This window comes from Dermatophagoides farinae, chromosome 6 (genome assembly GCF_024713945.1).
Source record: "Dermatophagoides farinae isolate YC_2012a chromosome 6, ASM2471394v1, whole genome shotgun sequence".
NCBI lineage: Eukaryota > Metazoa > Arthropoda > Arachnida > Sarcoptiformes > Pyroglyphidae > Dermatophagoides > Dermatophagoides farinae.
The window spans coordinates 4359479-4381256 of record NC_134682.1 but is presented as its reverse complement, the minus strand read 5'-3'; the positions used below and the strand labels follow the sequence as shown (position 1 = coordinate 4381256).

Genomic DNA, 21778 nt, shown 5'->3' with positions numbered 1-21778 from the left:
TTAACCCATCTGCTAATTGAATATCAGTAGAAACAAAATCGACAGACATAGAAGGATCATCTGAAAAAATCTCCACGAGCTTTTTGATTTCTATGTCAAAATGTCTGGATCTCTTCATCGTGCTTCCAGTAAAAATTTGAATGGCAGACTTGTTATCACAACGGAAAATAACATTAGTCATATAACTCATAAAGTCCAAAACTTCACGTATTGGTTTCATTATGTTATGCCCATCCAATAAAGCTCTGGATTCCGCCTCACAACTCGATGTGGATAATTTCGATTGGCGACAACATCTCCAAGTTAGAGTCGACATCCCACAACGGACGATTACACCAGATGTTGAACGTTTAGAAACACCTTGACCAAAGCTGGCATCAGTGTATACGGTCAGTGTTGAATCCAACGACCCGATAACAAGATTTTTATTAATCGTAGATGATAAATAACGTAAAATATTCTTGCAAGCTTTAAACAACGAGGCTGTTGGTTTCGTCATAAATCGAGAAAGCCAGTTGACAGAGAAACAAATGTCAGGTCTGGTTCTATTGGCAATATAAAGAAGACACCCAATTAATTTCTGCACGGGAAGATTCATGTCAATTTCTTCATCCTCAATGGTTTCATAAAGAAAAGACATTGGAACTTTAGATGGTTTGCAATCCACCATATTAAATTCTTCTAGCACCTTGTTGATATAACTAGATTGATTCAATTCAAACCTATCAGGAAATTCCTTGATAGTAATTCCAAGATAGTCACCGATGTTGCCAATATCAGTGATTTCAAATTTATTTTCCAATTCATTGATGATCGAATTTAGCATAGATTCATTAGGACCAACCATGATGATATCATCAACATAAAGCAACAGAATGACGTCACCTTTTTTGAATAGACATTTATCGGTAACACATTTCTCAAAGCCAATTGACAACAAATAATTTGATATGGTTTTATACCATGCCAACGGACTCTGCTTTAGACCATACAAAGCTTTTTCAAGTTTCAGCAAACCATTGTTATCAAAACCGGATGGTGGACGAACATAAACTGGTTCAGATAATTCAGCATTTAAAAATGCCGTTCGTACATCTAATTGTCGTACTTTATGATTAAATGTTTTGGCCCATGCCAGCAATATGTTTGTCAAAGATCGATCAGGTGTTGGTGAAGCTGTTTCCATGTAATCAATACCATACATCTGTCGATAACCACAAGCAACAAGCCTTGCTTTGTATGCACCAGTTCGTTTTCTAGTAAAGATCCATTTCGTTGGTATCACCTTCTTAGATTTATCAAATGGCACTTTCTTAAACACAGAATATTTTTGCAACTGATTAATTTCACAATTTATAGCATCCAGCCATTGTTTCGAATCTGGTAATTTTAGAGCTTCATTGTAGGTTGATGGTATGATGTATGAATTCACGCATTTGTAACCAAATCTGTTCGGGGGAACTCCCCTGTTCTCTCGATTCGATCTACGTGGTAACATATGATGATCAATTGCATCTGAATTTGTAGTAGTCGAAGTATCATCGAAAGATGGTGATTCAACATCAGAACAATTACTTGTTGATTCGTTATTGATTTGTGTAGAAGAAGATGATGATGAAAATGAAGCTGGTATCGGAACTATAGATGAATCATGAGTATTGTCAATAACACTATCACTATCACTATCACTATCACTTGTTAAACTGTTATCATGTAAAAATCTTGGATTGATAAAAGAAGATGAAGATGATGTTGATTGATCGACATTAGATGATGATGATGAGTCACATTTAAAATACATCTCATTCTCACAAAATTTCACATCATTTGTAATCACTATTTTATCATCAGATGGATCAAGAAGACGATAATTCACTTTTGAATTTGTATATCCGATGAATACCAATTTTGTTGAAGTTGGATCGAGTTTCGATGTTCGTTTTTGTTTTGGTTGATGATGATAAGCAACACATCCAAACGTATGCAAATGACCGTAGGATGGTTTATGACCGAAAAACAATTCAAATGGAGATGAGCCAGAATCACGAACCCAAATGTTTATCAGATAAATAGCAGTAGACATAGCTTCAGCCCAATATTTGTGGTCCATGTTGGCTGAATTTAGAAGAGTACGAACAGTACCAAAAACAGTTCTATTCATTCTTTCTACGATTCCATTTTGCTGTGGCGCGTAGCCAACAGTAGTTTGATGATTGATGCCATTTTCTGAGCAAAATTCTTCCATTTGATGATTGACGAACTCTTTACCACAATCAGATCTGATATAACATACTTTTCGTCCATTTTTCTTGTATCGACGTTGATGATCAGTGATAAAATTAATTAACGCTTCAGTTGCATCAGATTTAGACGGAATTGAAATACCGAAACAGAAACGTGTACGATGATCAACCACAAGTAAACCATATTTACTTCCACCCGCTGATAACACTGGGCTTTCCCACAAGTCAACATGAAGAAATTCAAAAATGTTCACATCATCATAGATCATCGGTTGTTTATGTGGCACAGACACAGATTTATTTTTCAGACACGCATCACAGTTGTCATTATCAACTTTAACACACGATGATTGTTTGGCGATTTGATTTAGAATATTTTTGCCGCAATGGCCTAGACGATAATGCCACAGATTGTAACATGTTTGTTTGCGTTGATTTTTAAGAAGCCACACACCTGATGATTGATTAGCAGACACAATAGGATTCACAATGTTAATGTCATGGTTTTTGATGATGAAAGCTGTTTTATCTGGCGATTGGCCATCAAAAAACACAGAATAACCGTCACTCATAAGTTGAGACACAGATATCAAGTTTGCATTAAAATCACCACATGCAACATTTTTTAGCATAAGTTCATTGTCATTTGGATGAATCACAGTATCACCAGTTTTTGTTGAGATAATTGGTTCTCCGCCAGCGGCCTCAAACTCACACCGTTTGGACTTGGCGTTAACCAGCACTGATTCGTTGAATGTCACATGTGTTGTCGATCCTGAATCCAGGATCCATGAATCACTTATTGTGTTACAAACATTTTTAAGAATAACGGACTTAGCCGAATGTTTGCTGGTAGATGCGGCATTTGATGACTTTGATGATGCAGAAGATGATGATGTCGATGGTTTCGAATTTGATTGGCTGGATGACGATGATGTGGATGATTTATGATGTTCATCCCAGAAACGTTTATGACAATCATCAGTAGTATGACCATTTCTTTTGCAGTAATCACACTTCACATCGTTACGTTTTGATGACGAAGATGATTTCTTGTTGAATTTTTTCTTCATGGCATTGACAGACTGATTACTCACATGTTTCGATGAAACAGTTTTCATTTTTTCGTCCTCCTCGATGAATGCGTTCATTATGTCCTTCATTGTCAACGAATCTCTGGACGTCAGTCTGTCTGCCAGACGTTCGAACTTTGGTCGTGGTAACATACTGATGATGATGGTGCACCGAGAATTTTCAGTGTTTTGTAGCCACTCCGATTCGACATCTTCAAAACGAGCTGTCAATTGTTCAAGCCAAAGACGAAGTTCGCCACCTTCATACTTTGTACCAACCAGCTTGATATATTTTCTTACCGCTGTAGCCCGATTATCTTTCTCGAAACGAGTCATATAATCCCATAGTTGAAACACCGTTTTCAGATGTTCAACATGATCCCGAACCTTTGGTTGAAATGTAAATTTCATTAATCCAAAGTACCTCTGATAAAGAGAGTATTCGGGATGGCCAGTCGGAAGTTCACTACGCAAGAAATGTTCCTTTCCACACGTAAGAAATGCTGATCGTACCGAGGATGACCACTCTTTAATATTGACACCATCATATTTGGTCACTTGACTGAATGCATACGTTTCCAGTCCCATGTTGGACTCGGATGATGATCGTGAAGAATTCATAGATACGAACATTTCCATAAATTTCTTCATGGTTGCGTCCATGTCATTACCGCTGGTTGACGATGGCTTTGCCATGACAAACACAAATATATGACAATATTTTTTCAATAATAAACAAATGAAAAAATAAAACAATTAGCCAGAGGGGTGAAAGAAAACGATCAACCACGCTCTGCTACCACATGAAGCGATTGTTTTTCAAAAATCAAACAATAAGCATTATTATTTTTATTGAGTTTTTCATTTATATATAAATCAAACACATGTAATACTAAAAGGTTAAAACACTCATCGGGTAAGAAAAATAAACTTTACAACAAAAGGTCAATCTACCAATTCCAACCAACAACCAGATTGCGAAATAAAGTGTAACGAATGTATGTAATTTGTGTCTTTGCCAAGTATCATGCAATTGCCATGATTTTGTAATCAGAAACAATTTCTGTATTCATATTCATTTGGCATATAAGAAATATGGTAAGCATATTTTGATTCATGCTTTGAAACTGGTATTTTGAATGATTTTTGTAGTTTCTTATTTTAATGATCATCGTTTCACACTCAGCTCTTCATATTTATACATCAACCAATTACTATTTTGACAAACAATACTATTTCAACAGTTTCGTTACAGAATTCACAAACGAACGTTGAGCTAGAATTCGAGCATGAGATAAATACACCGGATATCTTAGACCAAACGGTGTCAATATCATATGAAAATAAATAATTATATCATTTATCTTATTTATCATATTTCTTGTTTCAATTATCATTATATTATTTATTTTGTTTATTCGTGTTTATTTCTTTAACTTGATTCTTAATATTTGGCTATGGATGTGTCAGAGAAATCAATAACCAATTCCACCTTTGATCTATAATATTCTAAGGAGGAAATTTGCTTCTTCTTGGGGCTCAAGTTTTCAAGTTTTACGTTTAATTTATTTACATGCTATTGAACCAATGATTTCCTACGCGTGTCCTGTTGGGTTTGGTGCTTTGTCAAAATCTAGTGGTAAATCTCGTATCAACTGATTTACGAATTTCTCCTATCTTGCAAATATGTATCGTATCCAACATCGTTTACCTGTCGATCACCTATCTGATTTAAAGTTCCAAAGTTTAATTTTAAGTTATTAAACCTGTCAGTCAATTTCATCATCCGTCAGTCTCATTCAATTTTTCAGATAATGTTTGTGATTATGATCATGATTTTCTTATTTTATCTTATTTTATTTCGGATAATGTTTCTGATTATGATCTTTGACCGGTTTCTCTTGTCAAATATCTTTTTAAAAAAATCATGTTTTACGATTGAAACTATCGTTGGAGATCTAGTCTAGTACAGATGGGAAAACTACTAGTTGCTTCTTTACCGTCCATTTACGATCGGCTTATATTTCGGCTTAAATTTTGTACATATGTAAAAACAAAGGGAACACTTCAACGTTGTAGATCACCACTTTATTTCTTATACAGTAATTAACATGTGCAACCAAACTACAATTAATAAATGAACTGTCCCCCAAACGGGGTAAGCGCTGTCCTTATATCTCCTTTTTCATCACGTCCTCTGTGTACCGCCAAGCACATGCGTATTCACTGTTTACACATATTTTATTTTTTCTTATTTTATAATTATTTTGCATCTATTGTTGAAAAGGTATAAGGGATTACTCTAATAATTTTTTACTTTTACTTTAATTTTAAATCATAAGTAGTATAGAACGATATTTGGTGACCATGTGGTTTGATTGGGACCAGTAACGTGGTCGTAAATTTTCAAATTTGTCGAGAATTTCGGAAAACAATGACATTCAAATAGATATTAATATGGAAAGTAATGATCAACAGGTGGTTCGAAATAATTGGTTAATCGGTGTAAATTTGAAACGGCCATAAACTTCTTGATAGCGCTTTGACATGTGCAAAAAAATTTCTAAAGTGGTATGTCAAACTCCCAATAATATAAAAAAAAAACACCGCACATGGTCAAACATAAATCAAACAAAACAAATAAAAATTGAAAAGAAACGCTTTTTACAAACCTTTTTTTGTTTGAATAAAAATTGGAAAAATATGCTTTTTACAATTCGATTCCTAATGTTTTTGTTTAACTAAAAATTTGCAAAAGAAATGCTTTTTTGAAATTCGATTCCTTATGTTTGTGTTTAATTAATAAAATTGAAAAGAAATGCTTTTGTTCAAAAAGTAAGAGCTTTGAAAAATGTTGAAAATAAAGAGATTAAAATGTGCTCTAGACAACTATTTTTGTGGCCATCGATTCAGTATTGATAAATTCTGCAGCACGTGGACAATAAACGTGGAACCAACTCGAGAATGTATTCCCTCCTGGCCAAAGAAAAGACATTCAAAAGAGCTGCAAATAATACAAAAACGATTGGGAAATTGGCATTCGACACGATGATTTTATCATATTGATTCAAGAACAAGATCATGCAACATTGACCGATTCTAATAAAATTGCTCTTTTCTGTAAGTTTCGACATTGAATATTGACCAAGACATAAACATGTCAAAAAAATTTGAATCCGAACAAACGAAAAGAATTCAAGAACAGTTGGATGAATGTCAATCTAATCTACGGCAAATAGAAACCGAAAAAATGTATTGGAAAAATAAATGTGATGTCCTAGAAAGACAAAATCGGGTTAAATCAACTAGGCGAAAATCCAGCGTAGAAAAAATGTGGCCATAAGTCAGGGACTTATTTTCTGGGCCCGGGAAAATCTTTCCACCTCGTTCAACCAAGAACAATGATAAGGTGATATTACTACCATGCACCCGCTGGGACTGATACATGAGTGAGTGGCAAAACAAACACCTAAACTCATGGTCTACGTGATAAGTGGAAGGAAGATGAACTGGATACCAACGTGAGGCGTGGTCTCAACCGATTGGCAATTGGACTGTCCAAGAAATCACATAAAAATTCCGAACGCATACACAATCATCATCATATATCACCATATATTGATCAAGCTGATCATTTTTTTTTGCTGGCTGGTCTTTATAATTCATCATCTCACACATTTATTTCCAACGTTTATTTTCTCATTTTGCTAATAAATTTCTTATATTTTAAGATTTGTGTCTTGTGTTTATGTGAGAGTGTTTCATATCGACCACCAAGAAACCGGTGTGATTATTGCAAAGAAAATCAACTTGGAATAACTGCACACTAGTACAAAGTACGGATCCGTTTCCGTAGCCGAAGAAAGCTATACATAACATAAATATCATGAATCCCATGCTGAGATGGAAAATATGTAAGTTTGTGTTTCTTGGTAAGAAATTCTTTTGAATAATTGAAATTTTCTCTTTGCAATAGCAAAAAATGAAAATGAAAAACTTGAAGAACATATATCCATATTAAAACAAAACCAAAGATCCAAATTCAAATCTGCAACAATTGAATAAGGAAATTGAAAATCTGGGAAATAGATATCAAAAAATGTTTCTAGATTTTCAGAATTCCCATGCTGAGATTGATAAATTGTAAGTATGTGCTACACTTGGTAGGAAATTTTTTTTTGAATAATTAAAAATTTTCTATTTGCAATAGAAAACACCACAATCACAACCAACTATTATATCGTCAAGAATGACCACTTTATCATGTACCAGTTGCTTTTTCCAATCATCACCTTCTTAATCAAACATTTTCTACTCAACCTACTATTAAATTTTTCTTTTTCCAAATTCCGCATTCATAATCAGCCACCGCATTCCAAAGACTACCTTCATCACCAAGCCTCAATTACTCAGCGAATCGTTACTTACCAAAACAACAAATCAAGCAACAATCTCAAAATGGAAGATACACAGGGCGCACACAATCCACTTGAAGAATTGACAGAACAACAAACTCGGGACATAAAAGACGAGTTAAAACTGATCCAGCGCATGCTAGATAATAAAATTCTAGAATTCTCAACTCAAACTACCGAAAAACAACTGATGACATTGAAAGGTGAGGCAAAATTGCTAAAAGATATGATTGACCGGCATACGAAGTACTACCCAGATGTAAAACCGGTAAATCAATCTCTCCCTCGAATGGAAGTAACCAAAGCAATAAGGACCGCTTCGCATTATCAGGACGAAATTGAAAATAGACTAAAACAATTTGAGCCGGCCAGAAAAATACCAAATGGAAGATTATACCGATTCTCGAACGAATCCGGACAAAACACCAACAGAAACATCACAATTGAAAACACAAGAAGCATACCATTAGTATTTCATCCCTCAGGACATCATCAGCCGATTTCGGCAACCAACAGCATGGAAATAGAGGCCAGAGGATGTAGCAAAACATAACAAACAAACGAACGACACAATGAAGAAGGTTTTAATATGATGTTTATTCGACGAAAACGTGAGCTGCTAGGACTAGAACTAAAACCAGGGGAATTGCCAATCATGAATGTTAATCAACAAACCAAAGCCACAAAGTACTGTCAATGTAAAAAGGAAGATAGGCGTGATCGGAAGAAACCAAACTTTCGTGATAATGCCCAACGCAAATTATTCTGTACTAGGAGTAGACGCTATCAAGAAATACACTCCCTGAGCACACCAAACAAACTTATTTCAATGCCGTGCTAACTGATAAACACGCTTTATATGTGGATCACCACCTTCTCTTTTTCTCGTGCATAAATCAGATTCTAAGGGAAACTGAACCACGAATCCACTACGTGACATCATATAAAAATTTCTGTGTTTGTGCCAAACACCGCCATTATGCTCTCGAGCTCTCTTTCGACAAACGTCAATCTCATCATCACAAAACAAGATAAATTGATCAACTTGAACGAATTCACGCTCGTTGTGTATCCAAACCAAAAATCTTCCTTGAAAACCATGTCAGCTCATTGCATCCACATTTTTATCATATTAATCATCCTTTTTTCAACCTTTGTAATTGCTTCGCATCTTGACTCCTCTGGGTATCCTATTATCTGGAGGAAATCAAAATACCATCTGGCCACCCAAGTTGTACAGGCCGAAGTCACAGTAAAACTGCAGAATCCGTGCAACATCGTCGACATAAGTGAGACCTTCTTCTTCCACGAATCGGCAAGATTCCATAGTCCGATATTCATCTGGAGTTTCCAGACCCAATGAGATGTTCGGAAATAGGTTCTTTAGTTGTCAAGCTAATTGGTCATTGTCTGGACGGAACATTTGTTTGGTGATGTTTTCGATCTCAGCGAACCTTCTATTTATGGTATTCATGATAGTAATTTCCTTCATTTGATGTTTCAAGTCAAGCTGGTCTTGATGCATTTTCGAGATTATTTTAAGGAATTTTTTGTTAATTTGGTTTTCTACCATCTTGTAATCTATTTCGCTTCGTTCAAGAGAGGTTCCGTCGCCGAAGTTACGGAAGAAGTTGACCAATCCTATGGCTGTCGTTATTTTTATGGCCCATTTTAATGTTTTGTAGACGAAGTTAATGATCCCACGTTTTTGTATAGTGTGTTCAGAATCGGTTATATTCGTAGGACAAAAGTGTCGTAACGGTTTTTTAATATGCTTGATATACCCTCTGATGCATGATTCAAAGTTATAAGAGTGTAGGAAATGCGTTGTTTCATTTTTAACGTTTATGGCATTCATGATAGTAATTTCCTTCATTTGATGTTTCAAGTCAAGCTGGTCTTGATGCATTTTCGAGATGATTTTAAGGAATTTATTGTTAATTTGGTTCTCTATCATCTTGTAATCTATTTCGCTTCGATCAACAGAGGTTTCATCGCCAAAGCTATTGAAGAAGTTGACCAGTCCTATTTTAACAAAGTCGGATCGTGAAGTGCATTTTGAAATATTTAAAAATATTTTTTGGCGCGTTAGAATTGATCCAAATTACAAGTTTTAATTGTTCAAAATTATGATTTCAAGAGCAAATAAATGTTTGAATTTCAACTCATAATGTTAATTCAATTCGAAATTGATTTTATTTAAAAATTAATGGAATATATAATATAATAATATAATTAATAATTATTAGAAAATGAAAAAATGTTTATTAATTTCCAGCAAATACTGTTAATCCGAATTTAGATCCATATTTCTTGAATATTTCACACATTAAATATGTGCCTAATACTTTTCTCTGTCGAGTATTCATGTTTAATTTTTTCAAATTATTTCCACATGTTTTATTTGTTAGATTTTTGAGACTAATAGTCTCTATAATAATTGCTTCATACATAAAGGATTCTTGCTTTGAGAGATTTTCTTGTGCATGATATATTGTTGGCTCGATGAAACGATCCATTAATGAAAATATTCGTTGAATTTTTGGTGATGGATCTAAATTAGTCGGATTCATACGTTCATTAAGAGCTTGAAGAAAATGAGAATCAGGACGGTCAATAAGTCCACAACCAACATAGAATATAGATGATATGAATTGAAAGAAAAAATGAGGATCAATCAATTCAGATTCAAGTGAAGAATCCTTCTTTGGTGGCAAGTTTTTTAACATTGAAGGATCTATTAAAAAATATACAATTAAATTCCTCTTCTCCAACCAACTTGATGAACATTGACTAAGCATTTCTCTTTCTAATCGACGAGCTTCATCAAATGAAAAACTATTAGTTTTAAAAATATCAGTCGAAATGTTATGTATAGTGTGTTCAGAATCGGTTATATTCGTAGGACAAAAGTGTCGTAACGGTTTTATAATATGCTTGATATATTCTCTGATGCATGATTCAAAGTTATAAGAGTGTAGGAAATGCGTTGTTTCATTTTTAACGTTTATGGTATTCATGATAGTAATTTCCTTCATTTGATGTTTCAAGTCAAGCTGGTCTTGATGCATTTTCGAGATGATTTTAAGGAATTTATTGTTAATTTGGTTCTCTATCATCTTGTAATCTATTTTGCTTTTTGTATAGTGTGTTCAGAATCGGTTATATTCGTAGGACAAAAGTGTCGTAACGGTTTTATAATATGCTTGATATATTCTCTGATGCATGATTCAAAGTTGTAGGAGTGTAGGAAATGCGTTGTTTCATTTTTAACGTTAGTCCTTAGATTGTCAACGATGTTGCAAGGATTCTGGAGTTTTACTGTGACTTCGGCCTGTACCACTTGGGTGGCCAGATGGTGATTTGATTTTCTCCATATGATAGGATACCCAGAGGAGACTTGATGCGAAGCAATTACAAAGGTTGAAAAAAGGATCATTGATATGATAAAAATGTGGATGCAATGAGCTGACATGGTTTTCAAGGAAGATTTTTGGTTTGGATACACAACCAGCGGGAATTCGTTCAAGTTGATCAATTTAGTTTGTCGATAGAGAGCTCGAGAGCAATAATTCCAATCCTAGTAATTTACACTGTTCTTTATTCATGATACAATGAAATGCTTTTTGAAATTTGATTCCTAATGTCCTTGTTTAATTAATAACAAAATTTGAAAATGCAACACTTTTTGAAATTCGATTCCTAATGTCCTTGTTTAATTAATAACAAAATTTGAAAATGCAACACTTTTTGAAATTCGATTCCTAATGTCCTTGTTTAATTAATAACAAAATTTGAAAATGCAACACTTTTTGAAATTCGATTCCTAATGTTTGTGTTTAACTAATAACAAAATTTTAAAATGAATTGTTTTTTTACAACCCTCATGTTTATGTTTAATTAATAACAAAATTTGCAAATGAAATGCATTTTTGAAATTCGACTCCTAATGTTTATGTTTAATAAAAAAATTTGCAAATGAAATGCATTTTGGAAATTCGATTCCTAATCTTTATGTTTAATTAATAAAAAAATTTTTAAAATGAAACGTTTTTTTACTACCCTAATGTTTATGTTTAATAACAGAATTTCAAAATGAAACGTTTTTTTACTACCCTAATGTTTATGTTTAATAACAGAATTTCAAAATGAATTGTTTTTTACTACCCTAATGTTTATGTTTAATAACAAAATTTGCAAATGAAATGCATTTTGGAAATTCGATTCCTCATGTTTGTGTTTATCTAATAACAAAATTTTAAAATGAAACGATTTTTTACTACCCTAATGTTTATGTTTATCTAATAACAAAATTTGCAAATGAAACGCTTTTTGAAATTCGATTCCTTATGTTTATGTTTATCTAAAAACAAGGGTTCGTATTAAATCAGATGTGCCTGTAATAACCGACAATAGGATTCCCAACAACAAACCAGACTTGATGGTCCATGACATGAAGACGAACGAGATAGTCCTAGTGGAAGTAGGAATAACCAACAAGAGGATCATCCCGAATACAGAATCGACGAAACGTCGAAAATATGAACTGCTGGCCAACGAATTGAAGTCGATGTATGGCTGTAAAGTGACCACAGTACCGATTGTACTGACGTGGGATGGTCTGGTCACGAGGCACTTCAGGAAGTATGCTGAGAGCCTGGGGTTGTCAGAGAAGATCCAAGCGTACATCCAGGGTCAGGTGCTGAAGAGGACCATGGAGAGCGTAAGGATTGATCTGAGTAGCTCTCAGGAATGCACAGGATAGATCCAGTCATATATGTATAATTATTATTATTATTATTATATTTATAATTGTAATTTTAGATTCATTGTAATGCTATTCAACTTAATGTAAATATTCCTTGATATAAATAAATAAAGTCTAAAAACAAAATTTTAAAATGAATTGTTTTCTTACAACCCTCATGTTTATGTTTATCTAATAACAAAATTTGCAAAAGAAATGTTTTTTTTTACAATTCGATTCTTCATGTTTATGTTTAATCAATAAAAAATTGAAATAGAAATGCAGCACATGGAAAATAAACATGGAACCAACTCGAGAATAATGGTTAATCCAGGTTAAATTTGAAACGGCATTCAAAAGAACTGCAACTACTATAAAAATGATTGGGAAATTGGCATTCGACACGAAATGATTTTATCACATTGATTCAAGAACTGATGATCGTGCAACATTGACCGATTAATTTTGAAATTGTTTTTTTATTCGTGTAAGTTTTGACAGTAAATTTCGACCAAAACATAAACATGTCTAAAAGAATTTTTGTATCCGAATCTAATTGAAAAGAATTCAAGAACATTTGAATGAATGTCAATCTAATCTACGGCAAATAGAAACCGAAAAAATGTATTGGAAAATTAAATAATCAAGAATCACAAGTCGAGATTGAAAAATTGTAAGTTTGTGTTCCACTTGTTAATGAATTTTTTTAAATAATTGAAAAAAATTTTCCATTTGAAATAGACAAAATGCGAATGAAAATCTCAAAAAAGAAAATGAAAAACTTGGCAAACGTATATCCAGTCTAAAACAAGCCCAACATTTCGAACAAGAACAGAAATTAAGCCAACAACATTTGGAAGAGGAAAAAACAAGTCTGTTGGATAAATATCATCAAATGTTTTTAGATTCCCAGGATTCTAATGCCGAGATTGAAAAATTGTAAGTTTTTGTTCCACTCGTTAATAAATTTTTTTTGAATAATTGAAAATTTTTTATTTGCAATAGAGAAAAAGATAGTGAAAAACTTGAAGAATCCCGTAACGAGGTCCACAATTTGTAAGTTTGTGTTCCACTCGTTAATAAATTTTTTTTAAATAATTGAAAATTTTCCATTTGAAATAGAGAAAATGATAGTGAAAAACTTAAAGAATCTCGTCGAAAGGTGAAAAATTTGTAAGTTTTTGTTCCAATTGTTAATGAATTTTTTTTGAATAATTGAAAATTTTCCATTTGAAATAGACAATCCACGATATCAAGACTTAATGAAAAACTTGAAAAATCAGAATCTCTTGAGGAGATGGACACTATGTAAGTTGTGTTACACTTAATAAGAAATTCTTTTTGAATAATTAAAATTTTCTCTTTGCAATAGAAAAAAAGAAAATGCTAGGCTTAAACAACAAATAATCGCTCTAGAAAAAAAATATGATTCTGATTTTCAAAGTTATCATCTTTTTCCAAAACCACATGCGACATTGAATCCATATCCGGCAGCTAATTTGTCAGAAGATAATATTCTTCACCAATTGGAAACTATACATAACATATCGACTGATATTTTTAAAATTGATAGTTTTTCATTTAATGAAGCTCGTCGATTAGAAAGAGAAATGCTTAGTCAATGTTCATCAAGTTGGTGGGAGAAGAGGAATGTAATTGTGTATTTTTTAATCGATCCTTTAATGGTAATTAATTTACAACCAAAGAATGATTCTTCACTTGATTCTGGATTGATTGATCCTCGTTTTTTCTTTCAATTCATATCATCTATATTCTATGTTTGTCAGGGGCTTAAGGACCGTCCTTATGATCATTTTAAAAAAGCTCTTAATGAACGTTTGGCACCGACTAGTTTAGATCCATCACCAAAAATTCAACGAAATTTCAAATTTTCATTATGGGATCGTTTCATCCAGCCAATAATATTTAATGCATATGAAAATCTCCCAAAGGAAGAAGCCTTTATGTATGAAGCAATGATTATAGAGACAATTGGTCTCAAAAATCTAACAAATAAAGCATGTGGAACTAAATTGAAAAAATTGAACATGAATACTCGACAGAGAAAAGTATTAGGCACATTTTTAATGTGTAAAATATTCATGAAATTTGGATCTAAATTCGGAATAACAGTATTTGCTGGAAATTAATAAACATTTTTTCATTTTCTAATAATTATTAATTATTATATTATATATTCCATTAATTTTTAAATAAAATCAATTTCGAATTGAATTAACATTATGAGTTGAAATTCAAACATTTATTTGCTCTTGAAATCATAATTTTGAACAATTAAAACTTGTAATTTGGATTAATTCTAACGCGCCAAAAAAATATTTTTAAATATTTCAAAATGCACTTCACGATTCAACTTTGTTAACCCATTAATGCCCATCATCCTATATATAGGATATTTACTTGAAGATGAATAATTTCAAAACTATTCATTCAATTTTTATAAAATTAAAAGCGTTTTATTTCACGTTTATTTAGCCTCAAAATGATATATAACTCATCTGTATTATCTTTATCTAAGTACAGTTAATTTGATCTTGATTGTCGAAAAGTCGGATTTTCTGAATGACTAGAATTCAAAGTGTTGTAAGACCATTTTATAATCCGAAAATGATAACAATGTGGCGTTGTTAGCCGTCACAGCCTGTATGACGAACCCCTTGAGCCAAATCATATAAAAGGCAAAACATTCTAAATAAAGTTTAATCATTATACACACGCGAATAAACGTGCTCCACATTTTGGTGACCCAGTGATAAATTTTTTTTAATAATAATCAATCGAAATTTAAAAATGAGCAAGAACGAAGATTTACTGAAAACGGTGTTTGAAAAGAATCCTGATGAAAAAACTGTTACAAGTAAAATTGAATCTGTGTCAGTAAAGCTTCAAGAATTTTGGGAATCAAACCCTGAAACGTGGTTGAAAACCGCCGAATATCAATTTCGTTTGGCTGGCATTAGCAATGAAGAAACGAAGTATTACCATATCGCATCAAGATTACCAAGTAAAGTGGCAGAAAGCATTTCTGACATTTTGAAATTCGATTACAAAAAAGGAATGTATGACGCATTACGAGACGCCTTAATCGAACGTTATACGCCATCAAGTACGGCAAGGTTGCATGCATTGTTGGACGAGAAAAGGGGCGATCGAAAGCCGTCGAAATTTATGCGTGATCTAATCAATTTGAGCCAAGACAATTTTCCGATAGACGTAATCATCCATAGGTGGTTGCAAAATGTCCCACCAATCGTAGCTGCGGCAACTGAAGAATCAGCCAACGCATTAATTGAACAATTTCGCAAAGAGTCAAAGTACGATTTGGTTAAGATGGAAAAAATATTGAAACAAGCGGACAACATCTACGAATTAATAGAAAGAGACCGGCAAGTTTTGTCTGTCAAAAGTGGTCATGCAAATCGCAACAACAACAATAATAATAATCGTTTTCGCAACCGTTCGAATACTAGGCGATCATCATCGAGGTCAAGGCAATTTAATCCAAATGGCTCATGGTGCAAAAATCATTTTAAATTTCGTGATCAATGTCATACATGTTTGAAACCAGATTCATGCAAATATCGCTCTCGTAACAAACCATCAACATCCACCGATTCAAAAAACGAGAGCGCCCCCCCCAGGGTGTAAACACTTTGGGTGGCGGGCAATCAACCAGATTATTCATTCGTTGCAATAAAACCTACTACCGATTTTTGGTGGATACCGGTTCTGAAGTGTCCACCATTCCTCCATCAAAATCCAAAAATTCGAAACAATCAAAGAGAAGCTTATTTGCAGCGAATGGAACCGAAATCAAAACATTTGGTGAAATTGATATTCAAGTTGATTTTTCGTTACGTCGAAATTTTTGTTTTACATTTATCATCGCCGAAACCAACGTACCAATCATCGGCGCTGATTTTCTTTCACATTTCAATTTAACACTAGATCTTCGTAAAAAATGTCTCATCGATCTCAACACGCATCTGTCAACAAAAGCAATATCAGCAATTTGCCAACAATCTAGTGTTCATACAATCACCGATCAAATTCATCCTATGGTTAGGGAATTAGTTTCCACTTTCCCTGCCATTGTCAAACCAAATTTTTCTGCTAAAAACATCAAACATTCTGTACGTCATCACATCATAACAAACTGCGAGCGTCCGATTACGTGCCGCGCACGCCGCCTAGCGCCTGATAAATTGAAAGTGGCGAAAGAAACATTCGAAAAGATGATGAGTGATGGAATAATTCGTACATCAAACAGCCCATGGGCATCACCACTTCACATGGTATTAAAATCAAACGGTACTTGGCGTCCTTGTGGTGATTTCCGATTATTAAACAACGTTACAGTGGCCGATCAATATCCAGTACGATATTTACAAGATTTTACGTCGAATCTAAGCGGCCGCGTGTTATTTTCAACATTAGATCTAAATTCAGCCTATTGGCAAGTGCCGATGGATGAAGATTCCATTGCCAAAACAGCAATTACCACACCATTCGGCTTATTTGAATTTTTACGAATGCCTTTTGGTCTAAGAAACGCAGCTCAAACTTTCCAACGTTTTATTGATGCCATTACACGCGATCTTGATTTTGTTTATGCTTACATCGATGATATTTTGGTAGCCAGCACCAATGAAAATGAACATAAAGAACATCTTAAAATGGTTTTCGACCGATTACAGCAAAATGGTATTACAATCAATGTTAACAAATGCAAATTTTTCCAACCAGAAGTTCCGTTTTTAGGTCACATTGTTTCCAAGGATGGCTTAAAAACATTACCAGAAAAAGTAAAAGCAATATGTGATTTTCCGCGTCCAGAGAACAAAAAGTCTCTTAAACGATTTCTTGGTTTCGTTAATTTTTATCGTCGATTTATACCAAAAGCTGGACATCTGATGAGTTCATTACATGAAATGGAGTGTTCCGAAATCGATTGGACCGAACGACGTATTAACGATTTTGAATCAATCAAAACCGCATTGGCTAATTCAACAATGTTAGCTTATCCAATAATCAATGCTAAATTGGTCCTTACAACAGACGCATCAGATAGAGCAATGGGTGCGGTCCTCGAACAAATAGTTAATGGTAATCGACAACCACTTGGCTTCTTCTCAGCTAAATTCAAACCATCTGAATCTAACTATGCTCCGTTTGATAAAGAATTATGTGCAATTTTTCGTGCAATCAAAAATTTTGAACATCTGCTGGAAGGTAGAAATTTTACAATTTTCACCGACCATAAACCAATATGTCAAGCATTGACCAAAATGACGAATCAAAGTCCTCGTCAATCACGTATGTTGTCATACATTGCTGAATTTACTATTGATGTACGTCATATTAGTGGTATTAATAATATTGTGGCGGACGCTTTAACGCGTGTTGATGCTGTTTCAACAACGATAACAAGTTTGGATTTATCCTCAAAACAAGAACAAGAAAAAGAATCAATTCAGCAATTTATTCGTATGAATCAACATCACCGTTTCAAAACAACAACGATTAATGATCATCAAGTGATTTGCCACGAAGAGTCGGGCAGGTTACGTCCTTTTGTGCCAACCGATTTACGTCGACCAATTTTTAATTTAGTTCATAGTCTTTCACATCCATCTTTTAGAATTACAAAAAAACAAATTACTGATCTCTACTTTTGGCCAAATATGAAACAAGATATCTCAACATGGTGTCAAAATTGTTTGTCTTGTCAACAATGTAAAATTGATCGTCACGTACATATTCCGCCAACACAAATTCCGGTTCCACGACAAAGATTTAAACATGTGCATATCGACATCGTTGGACCGTTGCCACCATCAAATGGTTATAAATATTTACTAACAATGATTGACAGATTCTCGCGGTGGCCGGAAGTGGTTCCTATTGACAAAATTGACGCTGAAACGGTAGCAACAACATTTATCGATACATGGTTTGCTCGTTTCGGTTCACCTGATTTATTAACTACGGACCGAGGCAGACAATTTGAATCAAAATTATTCCAAGAATTATGCAAGAAAATCGGTACTGATAGAATTCGCACATCAGCCTACAATCCTCGGGCGAACGGGTTAGTTGAACGTTTTCACCGAACGCTTAAAGCTGCAATTCGTTGTCATCGTACTAATGAATGGTTCAACATCTTACCTTTTGTTCTTTTTGGGTTAAGAACAAATTTCAAAGAAGATTTAAATTCCACACCGGCTGAATTACTGTATGGTTCTCAATTGAACTCACCAGCCGATTTGATCAATAACAATAATGATGATGTATCGACAGACGAATTTGTACGGCGGTTACAAGAGGTGATGAGAAAAGCTCAACCAACACCGACGCGGGTGATATCTAGTGAAAAATATCTTGTCCCGAAAAAATTGAAAACATGTTCCCATGTTTGGATCAAAAATGAGAGCAGGATTGGCCTCGAGCCGCCTTACAAAGGACCATTCAAGGTGATTTCCCGAAATGAAAACACGATCACAGTTGATACGCCCAATGGTCGAGACGAAGTTGTTTTACATCGATGCAAACCGGCGGTAGTGGAAAAATCGGTTTCGTTTGACGATTTTCTTCCCAGGAGGCGCGGACGGCCTCGTAAGAGTCAACAAAAATAAAAAAAAAACTTTTCTTTAATTAATTTTTATTTTCCTTTTCTTTAATTTTTTTTTTATTATTATTTTTGTATTTTAATTTTTTTTTTTAAAGGGGGGAGGTGTGGCGTTGTTAGCCGTCACAGCCTGTATGACGAACCCCTTGAGCCAAATCATATAAAAGGCAAAACATTCTAAATAAAGTTTAATCATTATACACACGCGAATAAACGTGCTCCACAACAATTTATATTAGAAAAATGTAAAATGATCTTCAAATAACATTTTTAATTAGGAGTTATCAAATTAAAATTAGATTTAATTACCGCAATGATGATTTTCCGGTGATCCTATATATAGGATCATGGGCATTCAAAGTACTAAAATATCAACTTCTGTTATTATTGAAACCTATGTATTACATCGTAGTATCTCTTGTTTTCTATGCAGGACTAGCATATTTTTCCAAACAAAAATCTGGTTAATCTATTTATCAGTGTTTCTCAACCATAGGGTCACCATCAATAAAAGACAAGACAATCAATACAAGATTATTACAGAAATTCAGGATATTTCCGGACTAAATCCAGACGTATGGTAACCCTAAGAATTTCTATGCCAAATTGTTAGAGTGCTATTCTTTTTATTAGTGAGAGAAACAAATTATTCAAACTCCACACCAGCAATAAGAATCGCATTTTATTCTGAATCTGGCTATTGAAAATCGACAAAGAAAGTGAAAAATTAGATTATAGTTTTGATAAGAAAAATGAACTGTTTCTTGTAGGTTGAAAAGATAATAAAACCGTATATGTTATTTCGAACAAGAGGATTATTCCGAACACAGAATTGACGAACTGCTGGCCAACGAACTGAAATCTATGTATGGAAGTAAGGTGACCACAGTGCCAATTGTATTGATGTGGGATGGTTTGGTCACAAGATACTTCAAAAAGGCCTGGGGTTTACAGAGAAAATCCAAGCCTTTTTGGTATATCCAGGGTAAAGTGTTGAAGAGGACCATGAATAGCTCCCAGGAATAAACATGATAAAATAAACTGAATGTGTATTGGACCAAACTCAAAAAACATGACCATCAAACAACCAAAGTTGATTGAGGATTATTTGAGTAATATGGGATATGTTGTTTAGTAAAATATTTCTAATTACAATTTATCAATATAATCGAGGAAGTAGTATTTTTTGCTATTCACTAATTCAATCGATTCAACCATTCATTCACCAAATCATACATTTTATTGTATTGTAGACCCAAGAGAAAAAAAATTTCTTGAATATAAAAGGTCAATTTCAAAAATTTATTTATCATTGGACTCATTTTCAAAATTAAAAATCTTGGTTGACCAAGACATTTATGTGATGAATTATTAAATACAGGGAATCATTTCATCATCAAGATACAAGATCACAAACCATGGACATGCTATGTTTGTAAAAAAAATCACCGTATCAATGGATCTTGTACAACAAAAGTTTCTGCTTAAATGATTTTAAATAATATCATAGTAAATTATAAAATAAAGACACTACAAATTGATGTATTTTTAATTTGTAAAATGATTTCGAAGAGAAAAACCGAATATATCAATTGTATTTGATAAAATAACAATAATATCCAATATATGCAATTTTTGTTGTCTGTGTGCCCATCATCCTATTATTAGGAGGTAAGAAAAATACTGTCGTTTTTTTTATATGACTTTTTGGAATGACTGTCCCAAAAATTTGGCAAAGGTTTTGACATCATGTATGACCTCGATTTATTCTTTATTGATCAGGCTTTAATTTAAAAATAAATTTTTTCCAACTTTGGCTACCGGAAGTGCTAGCCAGCCTCTGGAATTCGACCCATTAAAAAACGAAATTTTAGCCATTTTGATTTTTGCTCGTGGTGACCTTGACCAAAGAGTTAAAATTCATCTTACCACTAAATGCAAATTCCACATGTCCTGGGAGTTGAAAAAAATTATGGGCGTAATTCTTCCTCAACTCATCCGTTTTCAAGGGCGGATCAAAATCCGGTCGGCCGCTATCAGCCACTGTGTTATTCAGCCTTAGGAAAAATATGCGTCAAAATAAAATTTTTAAAAAATTTAAATCAATTATCGCACGACACGTTTTCCGCTAACCAAAAAGTCAACAAAAAAATTTGGTTTACTAAAAATTCCAAATTTTTTCAAATTTTCAAAATCGCATAACCGACCATGCAATTCATGTGCCGTCAGCCACTCTCCCAATGGAATTGCCCATTGAAATTGCTAGCAGTCTATATTGAATGTTGATAGCGGCCGACCGGATTTTGATCCGCCCTTGAAAACCCCTTGCCAAGGCACAAAAATCGTTCACAAATCAGTAGCAACAAAAAAAGGTTGAGAATGACTGCTCTAAGGCATGGGAAGATGTCTGATGGGGATGTAAAAAGAGCATTGAACAAAGCTTAAACATTTATATATATGGAATGCAAAAAAAAATAGCAGCGTCACATTGACATTGAAAAAATTAATTATTGGGATTTTATTATTTAGTGGATATTATTCAGTCCCACAAGAACGATTATATTGGTCAGAAGATGAAGATTTTGATATTAATTTTATTAGTAAATGCATGACCAGAAATCGATATCTGTAAAGAATTTTGAATACTCAAA

General features: G+C 33.6%; 1 protein-coding gene and 1 long non-coding RNA gene across 2 annotated transcripts; both read left to right on the top strand.

Annotated features, from left to right (window-relative positions):
• The first annotated feature begins 5667 nt into the window (after positions 1 to 5667).
• Positions 5668 to 11471, top strand: LOC142597621 (uncharacterized). The gene is made up of 3 exons (XR_012832308.1): positions 5668 to 7230; positions 7293 to 7459; positions 7527 to 11471. It is a non-coding gene; the product is annotated as an uncharacterized LOC142597621 (long non-coding RNA).
• A 3818-nt stretch (positions 11472 to 15289) lies between these two features.
• On the top strand, positions 15290 to 16147 carry LOC142597625 (uncharacterized). The gene has a single exon (XM_075732369.1). The coding sequence runs from the start codon at positions 15290 to 15292 to the stop codon at positions 16145 to 16147; it is 858 nt and encodes a 285-aa protein (XP_075588484.1).
• The last annotated feature ends 5631 nt before the right edge of the window (positions 16148 to 21778 follow it).

What these genes read in the sequence shown, in the direction of transcription:
- LOC142597625 (XM_075732369.1), top strand. Translation starts at nt 15,290, where the DNA reads ATGAGCAAGAACGAAGATTTACTGAAAACGGTGTTTGAAAAGAATCCT.